This window comes from Polistes fuscatus, unplaced genomic scaffold (assembly GCF_010416935.1).
Source record: "Polistes fuscatus isolate 324 unplaced genomic scaffold, CU_Pfus_HIC Scaffold2, whole genome shotgun sequence".
Taxonomy (NCBI): domain Eukaryota; kingdom Metazoa; phylum Arthropoda; class Insecta; order Hymenoptera; family Vespidae; genus Polistes; species Polistes fuscatus.
In genome coordinates this window covers 6,915,449-6,930,389 of record NW_025113096.1, presented here as the reverse complement: position 1 = coordinate 6,930,389, position 14,941 = coordinate 6,915,449, and the positions used below count along the sequence as shown (strand labels likewise).

Sequence of the window (14,941 nt, the reverse complement as noted above, 5' to 3'; positions counted from 1 at the left end):
CGCGGTTTGCTGTCTTTCGAGGAAAACGAAGAAAATAACGTAAGCGATAGACCTTTCATTTTTGTCAAAAAAGTGTATTTCTAAAAAAGGAAAAAAAGAAGAAAAAATCTGATTAAGTACATAAAACGTGTTTGATTGAAACAGACTATAGTAACGACGAATTCGAGTATTATTTACGTCGTTCCGCCAACAATACGGAGTTGGTATTACCATGATCGGAATATGTTAATATTAGTACTAATTTTCATTCTATCGCAGGTCTTGATCACATTATACCTAATTACTTGGGCAAGATATAAGGCACATACATTTCTATCTATCGGTTTATATATATAATATATATTTTTTTTTCCTTTCTTTCTTTCCCCTTCTTTCCGACAACGCATCAAATATTCTACTATATACAACGTCCGCTACCACCCAATCACTGTATTAGAATAATAAATCTAAACTGTGTGCAAAGGTGAATAATAGGAAGCGGACGAACTAAACATTTAAATAATCGCACTTATGAAAATAAAAGCGTACGCGTACGCTCGCCCGCCTATATGTGCACGCATAAGCAAAGATACTCGCATACGATTAGCACGTACGTAAACTGAATTTGTATTTATGTATGTATGCATGCGCGCATTTATGTATCTATGTATGCACGTATATACAAAACCAAAGAGGGGCTCGAATAAAAAAGGAGAGAACACACGTGCACGTACAGGCGTTCTAGCGCATAACTTGACGTCGCATAATGCGATTGCAAATACATATATATATATATATATGTATATTATATATATATATATGCATATATTTTGTTGTTTCTTTTTATTTACACTTTTTAATCTGTCCTATTTTTTGAAGATTCAATCTTTTGATATTAACGTTAGGATAAAATTGTCCCTTCGTTTATCTCTATAGTATTATAGCATATCTATATATATACTGCATCTCTGATACCATGTTTTTATTTCGACACTTTGTCTTTGATATATATATATATATATATATACATATGGCCGTTCACATAAGTCATAAGAAATAATTTCAGTTAAAAAATTTTGTAAAAATTATATAATAACTAAGATGTAATTTAGTATAAAATGAATTTTAGAAAATAATTATACTTAATGACACTACACGAGAAAATCTCGTCGTTGATTAATAAGGGAAAAACGTATAAGATTGTATCAATATTTTTGTTCTACCTCTTAATTGTTCTTCCTCAAAGTTAATAAATTTATATCGTTGTAGAAATAAATGCAACCATTTAAAATAGTCTTTAAAAGAGAAACGAATGAGTATCGTAACGATACCTGATTCTCTTCGAGGATATAACGAGATGTATAGAAAAAAAATTAGTTTTACCGATAATGAATCGTAATTAAATTAGTATCAGTCGAGACGATAATATAAATATAATATTATGAAAGTATGATTAAAAGTTTTCTCTTGTTAGAATAGAAAAACACTTTGATCGTATCAAAAGAGAAATGAATACTGCAATAAACGTAGCCAAGCTACGTAACGACGTGTAAGAATAAAATAACGATACGTGCATCTCGAACAATTATTATTACGCGCATCTTTATAAAATACGATATTTCGCTTCATATTATTTAGTGTCATTTTACACGCATATATGTAAATCTATACGTCAGTTCGTATTCTTTTGTTCGTTTCAACACGTTAATTTGCTATCAGATCTATTAGCCCAAAAAACGGACGAATATATCTATATATGTGTATAAATAATGTAATTTCATTTATAAATGGAAACTTCATATCGAATCGAATCGAAATTTTCAATAAAAAGACGACATATATGTGTATCTATGTGTGTGTGTGTGTGTGCGCGCGCATATGCGTATGTCGTGTGTGTGTAAAACACGGCGCGTTTATCTCGTTGGACGGCGTTCGAAGATAAAACGTATCTCGAATTATATATATTTACAACTATAGCGCGATTTCTATAATGAAATATTAACAAGCGCGATACGTTCACGAGGAAGAGATCTTTCATTGAAGCTTTTTTGAATCGAATTTCTTTTCACGCGTCGCAAAAGTTACATGCACTTAATATTCAAACGTAACGTTACAGTAACTTTGTATATTTGTGCATGCGCGACAATAAAATTTCAGATAAAAATTTTATTTAAATGAAGCAATTAACGTGTCGATTCTAATTGGAAGATATGTTACTTGTCGTATTATAAAAAAAAAAAGAAATAAAAAAATGGAAGAATCGGACGTATCCGTAAAAAGCTGCCTGTTATCTTAAAGTCAACGTGAACTCGTGCGTGTCGGTTAGTTTTATAACTAAGCGATATTCGTCGATGAAGACGTTAGGTCGTTAGGCGGTGATCCTTGATGCGGGGGTGCTGCTGGCTCGTTACAACGGGGAACATCCACGTCGATTCCAACGGAGTCCTCGTTGTCGTGGTCGTTGCCGCTGTCATTGCCGTTGCCGTTGCCGTTGCCGTTGCCGTTGCCGTTGCCGTTTCCGTTGCCGTTGCCGTTGCCGTTGCCGTTGTTGTTTTGCCCGTTTAGAAAGGAGGTCATTTCCATCGACGATTGCTGTCCGCTCTGTTCAGAAACATGCGTGTTCGTTGCTTCGTTTCAGATCTAGAGCGTGTAAGTTAACGTACGTGTATGGTGCTCGGAAAAACAAAGAAGGAAGAACGACTCTCTCCGATAGAGGAAGGAAAATGATATACGAACGACGACAAGAACGACTAAATCAAAGGATAGAAACGTCAAGGTTTTTTCGAGATTTCATTGATCGATCGGTTTAGGATTTTCTTTGATGTCAAAGTTATTTATCGGGTTAATATTTTTCGATATTTCGAGTCAATGCTCGGTATATACGATAAAATATAATATAAACGCGTAGGATTTTAGGGAATTTAGGGAATAAAAAAGCAACCATCAGGGACGACATTAATAATATTAGAGAGAGAGAGAGATAGAGAGATACCGACCTTAGGTTGGATCGCGTCGTCGGAAGCGTCGAGACCTGCCAGTGGATTCGACGTTATGTTAATTTTCGAGTCGGTGACACCTCCGTTCGTTACTCTTCCGTTTGCTATTGGTTTCCCTGTTAGGTACATGTGTATATGATTAAGGACGACAAAGCGTTAAAGACAAGGAAAAACGTTGCGCGACCTACCGCACTCGCTTTGAGAGGATTCGCGACTCTGCTTGTTCTTGGACCTCTTGTAACAGAGCGCCAAGAGCACGATGATGACCAAGAGGGCGGATGTACCGCAAGCGGAACCAATAATCTCGTACGTGTTGTCGTCGCTCCGATTGCTGTCCGTTGGCTTCAACTTGTTCTCGGCGACTACTTGCTCGTCGACCGGTTTTTTTTCCTCTTTTATCGGACCTTTCTTCGTCTTCTGTCGAAGAATTTGAGAAAATTCCGAAGCAGCGTCCACGGAGAAGCTTTGTACTTTAAATTCGTAAGTGGTGTCCGGTTGTAAATGGGATATCGTAATGTTCGTGGAATTTTTGCCCTCGACCGTAGTCTTGACGTATTCCCCGGCCGAGCTCGAGGCGCGATGATAAACGTAAAACCCATCGATTTTGGCCGATTTGTTAAGATTTTGCCAAACGAGCAAGACTTCGTTGTAACTCAAGGCTTCGGTATTCGTCAACAAGGGGATCGGCATCCTGTTGCTTTCGAAACCACCGTTGTGATTTAAATGAAAACGCACCGAATTCGGGCTCAGTTTGTTGTCGTTGTTCGAATAAACGGCAGCGATTCGAAATCTATAGGTATTGTCCGGCTGCAAATCCGTAACTTCGAAGGAACGCACGTGATTAGGAATCTCCGTATTCGCCGTCATCCACTTGCCCGGTTTACCGTTTATCCTTGGACCAAGTTGACGATATTGAACTTTGAAGAATTCTATCGGAAGACCCTTGTTCTCGGGTACGGACCATCTAACCATTACGGAGACGTCCGAGAGTCTGGTAACGTTTGGCTGATTAGGCGGAACTAATACGACTGAAAGCACAAAAATATTTGTCAAATCGATAGGTATCGATAGGATACCATAATATTTCTTCCCCCATTACGTTATACGACAAGAATAATAATTACCGGTGCCTTTACGTTTCACTTCCTTGTTTCTTCTCCTACCTCCGCCCCTGGTATGTTTGTGCCTGGAAGATCCGGGAAAACCGTATTCCGGTCTGGACTCGGAAGTGGTCGCACCGCTTACGTGCTGTTTCGGATTGACCCTCAACAAGTTGTAGCCGGAATCGGAACCGTACTCGTTACTGGCAACGCACTGTACGATACCAGCGTGTTTCTTCTCGACCTCCGATATGAATAGAGTCGAGCCACGAATTTCCAAGTTATTATCGGGCAGCAAAGTTTCACCGTTTATTAACCACTCGATGGTCGGTTCGGGTTGGCCCGTAACGCTACAGGACAATTCCAACTCCCCGCCCTCGGAAAAGGTCAAAGCCTTGGGCGATTTGAGGATTTTCGGTTCCTCGGCAACTTTCAAAATGATCACAGATTTGAGCGGTTGTTGACTCGATGCGACGCCATTACTCCAAGCGCAATCGTATTCCCCGCGATCGGAAGGTTGGACGTTGATAATCGTTAATCCAGCTTTCGTTTGTATCGATCTCGAAGGCAAGGTACCACCTAGTCTGGTCCAAGTAACGCGAGGCACCGGATAGCCCGCGGCGAAACACTCCATGGTAACGTTTTTACCGCGTAAAACGGTGTACTCGGTTTGGGATTGTTTCAAGAAATACGGCGCTTGCTGAGACGCGTTTGCGTGAACCGTCAAGATGGTCATGTGATTGCTCCTCCAGGTCTGAGACGTTATATAATTATTCGCCGTACAATAATAATACGCCGAGTCGGACGTTTTGGCGTTTTCTATGGCTATCGTCCGACCGTTTATCAGTTCGACTCCTTGAACTAATTTGTCGTTTTTGTAAAATTGTACTATAGCCTCCGGGACGGAGTAAGGCACTGGACATGTTATAGGAACGGTATTACCAACTGCTACGCGTAATTCGATGTCGCTCTTGTCGGAGAACTCGTGCATGGTCGCTAAAGTCAGCCGTGCCGGATCGGACGCCAATCCACTGGAGCCTACGTCAAATTCTACTTTTGTTCAACTCTATTACGCTACAAGTATACTTTAATGCTTCTTTTATTTACCATAAAAAGCTACGCAGCGATAGTCCCCAGCCTTGGACTTATCATCGAAACTGACAACGACGGCAGACCTGGCTCCGGCAGCAGCACCACCACCACCACCACCACCACCGGCAACGTTGTTGACCGTACGAGCTGCTAGGGGCGTCCACTTGTCCGAGCCGAGAGGCCTGTGCCGCCATTGAAATCTTTCCGGTGCGAGACTGAGGCTGCACTCGAAATTCACGTCATCCCCCAACGGCGCGGCCAAAGGTTTTGGATGCCAATTGAAGGACATGCCAAGGTCCGGCCTCTGCCCTGTAGTATAATCGATCAAAAGACAACGCACGCTAATCGATAATGAGGAAAAATAGTTTTTAGGAAGCCTTCCTTCCCTCCCCCCCCCTGGTAATGCGATCGCTAACTCTAACCAGTAAAAAAAAGAAACCAGTTGAACGAGTGTACGTTGAAAGGCCATCGAGATCCCGATATATCGGCGAAGCACGTACCAATCGCTTCCCGTCTACAAAATCATCCCACGTTGCGGAAATTTCGAGGCAAGCATTTTTCAACGACGGAGATACGAGAAACCGACAATGGAACGCGAAGCGTTATCGAATCCGGTGATCAGGGTGGACCGATCGATCTATCTTCCTGGGCATTCATCGTTCGCGACCATTGTCCTAGGATACTCGCGTAGGTGCACCAAAGTAACGCCCCTTCAAGGCCGTACACCCGCGATTCTATCCTCTCTTCCTCAACGTCGTGCATTCAACGGATAATCATTTTTTTTATTCCATCTACGACATAAGTAGTACAAAGTAACGAACCTTTGTGAAATGATTGAAAAGATCGGATGAAAAAGAAACAAATAAAACTTGTACTTCGTTCAGGATCAAATAGAATTAAAGTTCGTTGAAATATAAGTCATATTTCGAGGTGGCGAGTTGAAATGAAAAGTGTTGAAAGAAAAAGAAGAAGAAGAAGAAGAAGAAGAAGAAGAAGAAGAAGAGGTACGCGAGAGAAGAGTTAAGCAGGCTCGTTATTTAAAGCATATCATACATCACTAAGACGGTGGTAGACGTAGACACTTTCAACGGCTAATAAAGCTTTAGAATTCGGCGAATGCTGCAACTTGCTTTCAACTTTACATTCCGCATCCTCTACTAAGAGGCTTCGCGAATTTCCTAAGGACGTCGTTATTTTCACCGAGCCGATTCTACTCCCTACCGCACCGGGCGCTCTTCTTTGGCTTATCGTTAATGCTATTAAACGAAGCTAATTTTGTCGGAAGCTCGTTTCTCGTTGCCGTTTATACTCCTTGTTTGTACTCTCTCTCTAATTTCTCTAATTTTCCTATTAAATGTAGATAAATTGAAAAATGGACTCACCGTTTGCAAGGTGCAACAAGGCATAGACAAGAACGGGGACGATGCCACGTAGGGTGAAGACGGATCCCATCTTGATGCATTCTGCAACAAAACAAGGATATGAAATAAGATTAAAGAAGGAAGGATCGTTTCGAGCCGCTTTCCACCGTCTTTCCACGCTGTGCTCGCGATATTTGTCCGTCCCAACGAAGGGAACCCCCTTCTTGGGCCAAAGCCCAAGCCTCTTGGCCCAGCCTCTCACTAAAATTAATGCGAAACGCGAACGCGTTTAACTTTAGAACGAAGAGTTGACGTGAAAATAGACGCTCTATGCGCCTTCTTTCCACCCAAGACACGAGGAGCTCATTTCTTCCGACTGGGAGGAGAGGATCCCGGTATACCATAAATATACTATGCGCGTATGTACGTATATCGAGATTAATAAGAACTAGGACGCGCCGTAGCCGATACGGTGTGGCCTATGTTAGTAGCCCGGAAAATTCTTCCCACGAATATATTTTGTCCCCGCGATATTTGACTTATCGTAAGGGAGATTTCGAGTAACGCGAAAGTCGATATCGCGTAATAAAGAAAAACTGAAAATATCCATATACGGTAAGGCTAGTCTGTCTTTCTCGTAAAAGCACCCACGCGGGACACGAGTCGTAGGATCGACCCATTCCGTAATTACCTTCACTCTTATCTCATCGTTTTTTCTTATCCTCTTGGTCGACAACTCTTACGGAATTATTTCAATTCTATCATTTCTATTTATTTGGGAAAAATATTTGATAAAATCAATTCTCGACATTTATGGAGAGAGAGAGAGAGAGAGAGAGAGAGAGAGAGAATATCTATTTATATGAAACAAATAAATAAATATATCAAAAATATGATACGTGTATTTTTATATATTACTTATCGAAAGAAATTCTTCCGAATATATAATCTGACGTCATTTTAGAGGATATATTTTCGAAAGGTATATAATCTCTCTTTTGGTAGAATCCTTGCTCGTAGGATTTGGAGGATCTCGCGTCACGATTTCCTACCCGTTCATTTTACGATGCATCGGAGTATTTTCGATGGACCTCGGAGCAGCTTATCCGAGAAGAACGCGTAGGTAGAAGAGAGAAAGAGAAAACTTCGATACCTTCTCTTCTCTTCTATTCGCGCCCACGCGCCACCGATCATCGTCGTGTTTATCGTCGTTGCTTGGGAATCGGAAAAAAAGTCTTACCACGAGAGTACACAGCTAAGATACTTACGCTTACCTACGTATATCGTATATGAACGTTTTCCAAAGAGAACGAAAGTATATTCTCTTCGAATAAATTCTCATGGAAATATTGAAAAATATTCCGAGCCAATAAAGAACAGCAGGCATTTTTAAGTCGACCAGGTAACCAGGTAACCAGCAAAACGAAAGAAAGGAAGGAAGGAAGGAAGGAAGGGAAGAAAAAGGTAAAGAATATAAAAGGGATAATAATGTAGTCCACGGTATAGAAAGCTTAGCGAGCTACGCACGTCTCTTTAGCTCTTCTTCTTTTTTAACGAAGAATGGCTTTTGGGAGCGCGCGTTAACGGGGCCAGACGCAGAAATAATCTCGAATACTGGTTAAATGGTAGCAACTGAGGCTGGTGGTACGTAACAGGTGAGAAGGACTCCAAAGAAGGCTCGGTCCCCGACATTGGCTCTCGTAAAAATAAAGAACTCGAATTCCAAAGCAGTGGTTGCCAAGCTCGTTCGAACGAAACCAGTGGAAGACGCGTTCTTTCTCCCCTCCCCAATTTCTATCCCTCCCCTTTAACCAGCATCCCCCTTCCCTTTGAAATTCTCCACGAAAGCGAAGCAACAACAGCCTCCGAACGCTCGACGATCTTCCGCGGTTCTCTTCGTTTTATCTTTATTTCCGACAACAACGGCAACAACCCTACGATGTCCGAAAGGGTTACTTACCAACTTGCGACCCGTATCACGCCAATTCTTTCCAATCTTTTATAATTCGAAGCCACCCCTCGACGACGGAGATCGACGTATCTTATTATTTATTGCTACCTTATCGAATGGAAGATCGTTAGAGCAAACCGAGAAACTGAGAAGAAACTGGGAACCGAATGAATTTCTCTTCGACTAGCTCTGCTATTAGCAAGAAACGCACAAAGAAGGAGAGAGTCACTGATTTTCACGACGATCGAATCAATAGAAAAAAACTACTTTTCAAAGTTATAATTATGTGATATGCGTTGACGAAAATATAAAGACTGTTTAGGGGGTTTCCTTTTCGACCAATTCAAATAGAAGACAATAGATGCGACGACGGTCAGTGGGAACCCGTGTTACCTTTACCGAGCCCAATCGTTCGAAACTCGAAGAGGGTTTCTCTCTGACAATGAATATCCTGTTGAGATAGCAGGGGGTGTGATTCATTTTCTACTCTTAAGTCCTCGCCAAACCACGATAATGGACAAAATCACAATGGACAGCTGAAGAGGCCGAGAGAATGGTCATCTTCTACAAATCCTTCTAGAAAGCTTCTTTTCATTTTTTTCTTTCCTTTTTTTTCATCGCTCGTCCAACGAGAGAGAGAGAGAGAGAGCTTGGAAAATGTTGACGCGTAATGAAATCGATGTGACTCACTATACTAATTCATATTCTTCGATCTACATCGTTTACTATGGATCGCGTTGATCTCGACCAACGTAACAAACAAATGAACAAATTCTACGTCTTTGTAATAAAAGTCACCTTGTAAAAAGTACGAATATTACGGTAGCACGGAGCGCGATTCGAACTCGTTTATTTTGATCCCATTAACGGATCGACAATCTAAAATAATTGCTTGAGTAATCGATACGGGATTAGCAGGAGGAGTACGGTAGTGCATTTTAATCATTTCGTATTTCCTTATTGACTAACATTAAACATGTATACTGCGTACCGATCCAAACCGATCCCTTTCAACGAACGTAAATTGACCCATGGAAGAAAAATCAAAAGAGAGAAAGAGAGAGAGAAAGAATATAAGTTAAGATCAAATCTAAATTACAAAAATATTCGAATATTTTAATTACATAATATATTTAACATTGAGATTAAAAAACATTTACCCTTGCAAATATTATTCCTGTCAAGAGAGCAAAAATGATTGGAAAAATTCAACGAAAATATCCGAAGAACGCAATTCGTTGTAACAGTGTACTCTTTCTTGATAAATTTTGCGTTATTTACTCGTTTGATTTGAAATAACAAGTTGAATTAGAACGCGTGCGCATTGGAAGAGGCGCCAAAAAGTCGAATCCTTCAAATGTATATTTTCTTTAACTTGGAACAATACCGCAAAGAAGAAATTTTCCAAATCAAAGGGTGCGCGCGTCAGGGTTAATATAAATACGCAATACATGTAGAAAAAGTTATAGTAAGGCGCCGTGATATTCACGCCGTCACGTCGTCGCCTCGTTTATATACTCTCTCTCTCTCTCCCTCTCTCTCTCGTTCTTTCTTCCTTTCTTTCTTTCTTTCTTTCTTTTACTCAGCACGAACGAGTGCACCTCCTGATCTACCGGGCAGGTGTATATGTATATGTAAGTAAGCGAGTAAGTATTTACCTGTGTTCCCTCTTCATGATGAACTTCCTCGCATCTTATCTTTTTAAAAGAAGAAAAAAAAAAACAAGGAACACGATCGAATGCATCTCTTGTGCAACTCTACTGATTGTGCGAGTCTTCGTCAGTTATGTAGGTTAGAAATTACACCCGACGAGAAGCTACGTAGTAGGAGTGATAGAAACAGATATAGGTGTACTTGGTAGAAAAAGAAAAAAGGAAAAAGAGTATATTATAAAAAAGGGAAAAATAAATATAACTAATTGAAACAACGGAAAGATATAAAATGAGTAACAAAGAAATCGAATAAAACAAATAATAATAACTCACCCTTTTGAATCCTATTTTACTCGGTGTCTCGTTCGCGCGTTAAATCCTTCTCACCTCTCTTTCTCTCACACTTTTTCTCTTTGTTTTTTCAATACTATAGACGCACCGACTCTCGTGTTAAAAAAGAGATTATGCTACTCCCCTCCGTTTAGGAAGAACGGACGACTAACGCGGCGGCCGGTATTTAACGTTTCACTTCATCTTTCTTCCGGACGATACTTCGAGTACGATCGGCACACTGTTAATGAAAATAGATATATAGGGGAAGGAAGGAAGAAAGGGTACGGGATAATACATAGGAAGGGACGCGAATAGGGATCTCTCTTCCTCTCTTTCTCTCTTTCTCTAACTCGTGTCTTGGCTGGTTCGCCGCGACGTCGGCTCGGCGTCCGGCGCAACCTCCGCGACACTGGAATGCAGACCGACGAGTTTTCAGCCGAGACACAGCCAAGGCATAGCCAAGACATAGCCAGGAAGGGATGCCTGCTGCCTGGTACTTGCTTGCCTGCTTGCCTGCCTGCCTGCTCGCGTGTTCACCTACCGCGCAACCTGAACTGCGCACTACGTCACCCCTCACGTGACTCTTCCCATTTCAAATATATCCCGCCGAATTCTTTCCTATCCGTCATATACGTATACAAGGACTTTTTACCCTAAAGATATTTTCATTTTAATACCAAACGATACGAATTTAACCTTTTCAGGGCGTCTCGCGTATATTTCATTGATTTTTATTTCACTTACTGTAATATTTCTATAGATTCAAAATTCCTCCCTGAAGAAATTTAATATTTTGTATTTATTTGGTCAGTATTTATAATAATGACAGATTTACATATTGATATATTATATCGGTCATTTCTTATTATAGATGCTGACCAAACATTTTTTTTATTTTTAATATTCTGACCAAATGGCAACCGAATTTAAATACAAATTCCGTTTGCTTTCACGAATTCGCTTAGGAGAGGGGGAGAGGCCGTGATCGGGTTACTTATCAAACTAGTATTCCAATTTTTGTATTCCAGTTTTATCCGTTTCATTAGACAAGATTTCATCGTGATTACAACGTGGCATATTAAATATACTTAAAATACGTAAGCAAGGTCAAAAACTTAACAAACATTTTACAGCGCATGATTCGTTTTAAAAATTAGTAATAGCGGTAATAATATAGCAATAATAATGAAGTCGACTAAAGTCAACGACGCCAACGACGACGATAATAAACATGATCTTACTCTCTTTTTCTCTCTATCTGTCCGTCCGTCCATCTGTCTATCTATTTCTCTCTCTTTCTCTCTCGGTGAATGTAAATAATTATGACGATGACGCGATGACGATGCATATATGTTTTATAATGTTTATAATGATCGTGATAACGACGATGATTATGAAGATGACAAAGATAACGATGATATTACACATAACGCCAACAAAGATTTAATCATGTATATAACATACGTTTTACAAACGTATAGATGAATAAATTAGTATATATTTATACTATCAAATAAAAAAGATTTCCCCTTTTTTTTGTTTTCTTTTTCTTTATCTTTTCTTTTCTTTTCTTTTCTTTTCTTTTTTGAGTTTGGCACGATGTTATGTAATGGAAGCAAATCAAACACCATGTTCCATTTTGATTGTCCGTGGTTAGGTTGCGGTACATTTTGTCTACTTGCTTGCTCCATAATCCATATTTCTGGTGTATCACGCGGTCGACGTCTTATTCCTCATTACTTTCAAGAAATTCGTCGACCAATCTCGTTGTCATTACCGTCGGTCAAATGGTTCTTATTTGAGAGATAAAACAAAATATTAAAAAATAAATAAATAATATATATGTATGTATATCCGATCAATACAATGATTCCTTGGCCGACAATGATCATTTCACTTATGTGCATTTCTATACATATACACATTTAAATTAAATTGATCGGATCAACCGACCAATTGCGGCCCTATCTCCACTTTCTTTAAACGTGCACCAGAGCAAAATAAACATTCTTATTTTCCTCGTACAATCCAACGGAGTATTCTCTCTTATTTATAACCGACAAGAACCATCGGATATGAACGCATCGCTTCATTGTATATGATGTATGTGTCGCTAAACGATCGATCTATGTATCTCCTGTTAAAGGCTTCTTTTTTTTGTCTCCTCTCTCTCTCTCTCTCTCTTTCTCTCTTTCTCTCTGTTTTATTAATCTATTCTAGCAATCAGCTACGATTGTTAATGACGATAAATGGTCTTCGGCCATCTTTATAATAATCGATCGGCTTGGACTTACGATAAAACTACTGGAAGAACGGACCTTTGGTCGCAGAGAACAAGAGCTACGCGCGAGTCTCCAAAATCAGAATGAATATTTCTTTTTACCAAATACATACATTTTTCTCATAAATCTTTCCAATTATTTTCTTTTTCATCCCCTTTTTCTTTTCTAGTCTTGGCTTTCTTTCTCGATTCTAAATTTAAAAAAATAAAAAAAAAATAGAACGGTTACAAATGTAGAGGTATGAACAAGAATGCCAAGTAGTCCGTTTTAAATCTTCTTTTACAATAATTCAAAGGGGGAGTAGAATAATACGAAGATGTAGAGAGAAACCAAATAAAAACCACTTACGCGACTCTAATAAAGCTTGCGATATTTTTTCTTGAGGTATAGCAATGACAACGAGTTGTACTAAGTATTGCAACGTTATCACAGACAGTGGAAACATAATATCTAGATGAGATTATCTCGCACGTAGTACATATATACTTACATATACAAACATCGTATCATCGTATTGTATATGTATGTATATATGTATATATAAAATTTTGAATGAAGCACTTAATATATCCCCCTTTTTACGGCGGATCAACTTTTCATATAGTACAGTATTTACGTGCCACGTAGAATAATTTGAAGTTTATATGTATATGCATGAACAAAATCAAAGTTATCTCGACTACTTTTTAAAACATGGCATTCTTCCCTGCACCATTTTATAATCAACGACTTCTTTATTTTTGTTTCACTTCTTCTTATTCTTCTTTTTTTTTTTTGTTTTCGTAGCTGATGTCTATCTACAATATTATCGCGCTAAGAAAGTATGATAGAACAACAAGTCGAAACCTATAACGAAAAAAAGTAGGAAATTAAATTTTTATATATTCGTACACTGTATCGTCCTATTAGTTAACTTATAAGTCGATCAATCTTCGAATTATATTATTAATGTTATTATTATTATTATTATTATTATTATTATTATTATTATTGTTATTATTATAAATATTATTATTAGTATCGTAAAGTTCTTAATAATTTACAATGATAATATTTTAAAAATTTATTACAGATTGTTTCTACGATATTAGTAAGATAATTCGTTTCGAATCAAGTTGTTCTATCACAAAAACGCACCATATTACGTTTAAACGCACGAATTACAACATTCGCAATTCTTCTTACATGATTTATGCTAATGATCTGTGTATTAGCGAGTTATTAGGAAGAGCTTTTATCACGCGGGCAGAGCCCTGTAAAAATATATACGTTCTTTCTATATATAGATCTACATATTAATATATGCAATACCAGTTTTTTTTTTTCGATATTCACATCCATACTGCATACATACTCCTTTTTTCTTTCTTTTTTTAACTTTTTTAGAGACAGGTATCCGCAGCCTTTTTTATTGTTATCGTCTTTTTTTTATTTTTCTTATATAAAAATAGGATGTCTCCATCTTGCACCATCATCATCTTCTTCTTCTTCTTCTTCTTTTTCCTTCTCTTTTATCTATATCCAGATCGATAGGAAAAGTGCGGATACAAAATGTCACGTAATCTCGAAGGAATTTCAAAACTGGTCTGTGCATACATTATAGGGTGGTCTACATATATGTATATATATACATATATATATATACAGCATTCGTTTAAAATCATCTCAAAAGCCAGGAAGATAGTAGAAAAAGACGTGAAACGATATAGATTTTCTTATCTCAAATTCATACCGAGCGTATACCTCTCGAAGTCGATAATTTATTCTTTGTTTCTTAACTCATTGGCAGAGCTCATCATCATCATACAGCCAATCTACAGTCCCGTACATTCACAGATGTACTTTGTTGAGCGTAAATAATGAGTACGTGAGCATGGATGTATATTTATATGTATACGATTTTTTTTTCTTACGAACGCGTCCCTTCCTTCTCTTTCTCATCTCTATATGCGTTCGCGCACGTTATGTATAATCTTTTATTTTACTTTATTTTATTTTACTTTACTTTATTTTTTCTTTTAAATATATTATCAATTTCTCTATCGAATAGATATTAGATATATCTCTATACATATCTACAGAAAAAAATCTAGTATAAGGCTCTATTATCAATAATTAAACTCTCTATGAATTAATATGTATAACCAGCACAACAGTTCTAAAAACTTCATCGTTTTTTTTTTTTCTTAGATTAA

General features: G+C 38.4%; 1 protein-coding gene across 1 annotated transcript; it reads right to left on the bottom strand.

Annotated features, from left to right (window-relative positions):
- Positions 1 to 2,528: 2,528 nt before the first annotated feature.
- Positions 2,529 to 14,177, bottom strand: LOC122516607 (interference hedgehog-like). Its single transcript, XM_043634549.1, has 7 exons — positions 10,465 to 14,177; positions 6,550 to 6,630; positions 5,183 to 5,476; positions 4,100 to 5,113; positions 3,164 to 4,003; positions 2,976 to 3,091; positions 2,529 to 2,619 (listed from the first exon to the last, which is right to left on the bottom strand). The coding sequence occupies exons 2-7, from the start codon at positions 6,617 to 6,619 to the stop codon at positions 2,614 to 2,616; spliced, it is 2,340 nt and encodes a 779-aa protein (XP_043490484.1). The 5' UTR covers positions 6,620 to 6,630; positions 10,465 to 14,177; the 3' UTR covers positions 2,529 to 2,613.
- Positions 14,178 to 14,941: the final 764 nt, after the last annotated feature.

Bases quoted from the DNA above. Each gene is read 5' to 3' on its own strand.
- LOC122516607 (XM_043634549.1), bottom strand. From the start codon at position 6,619: ATGGGATCCGTCTTCACCCTACGTGGCATCGTCCCCGTTCTTGTCTAT. The intron at 5,477-6,549 runs GTGAGTCCATTT...ATTATACTACAG, and splicing joins CTTGTTGCACCTTGCAAACG to GGCAGAGGCCGGACCTTGGC. The intron at 5,114-5,182 runs GTAAATAAAAGA...AATTTGACGTAG, and splicing joins TCGCTGCGTAGCTTTTTATG to GCTCCAGTGGATTGGCGTCC.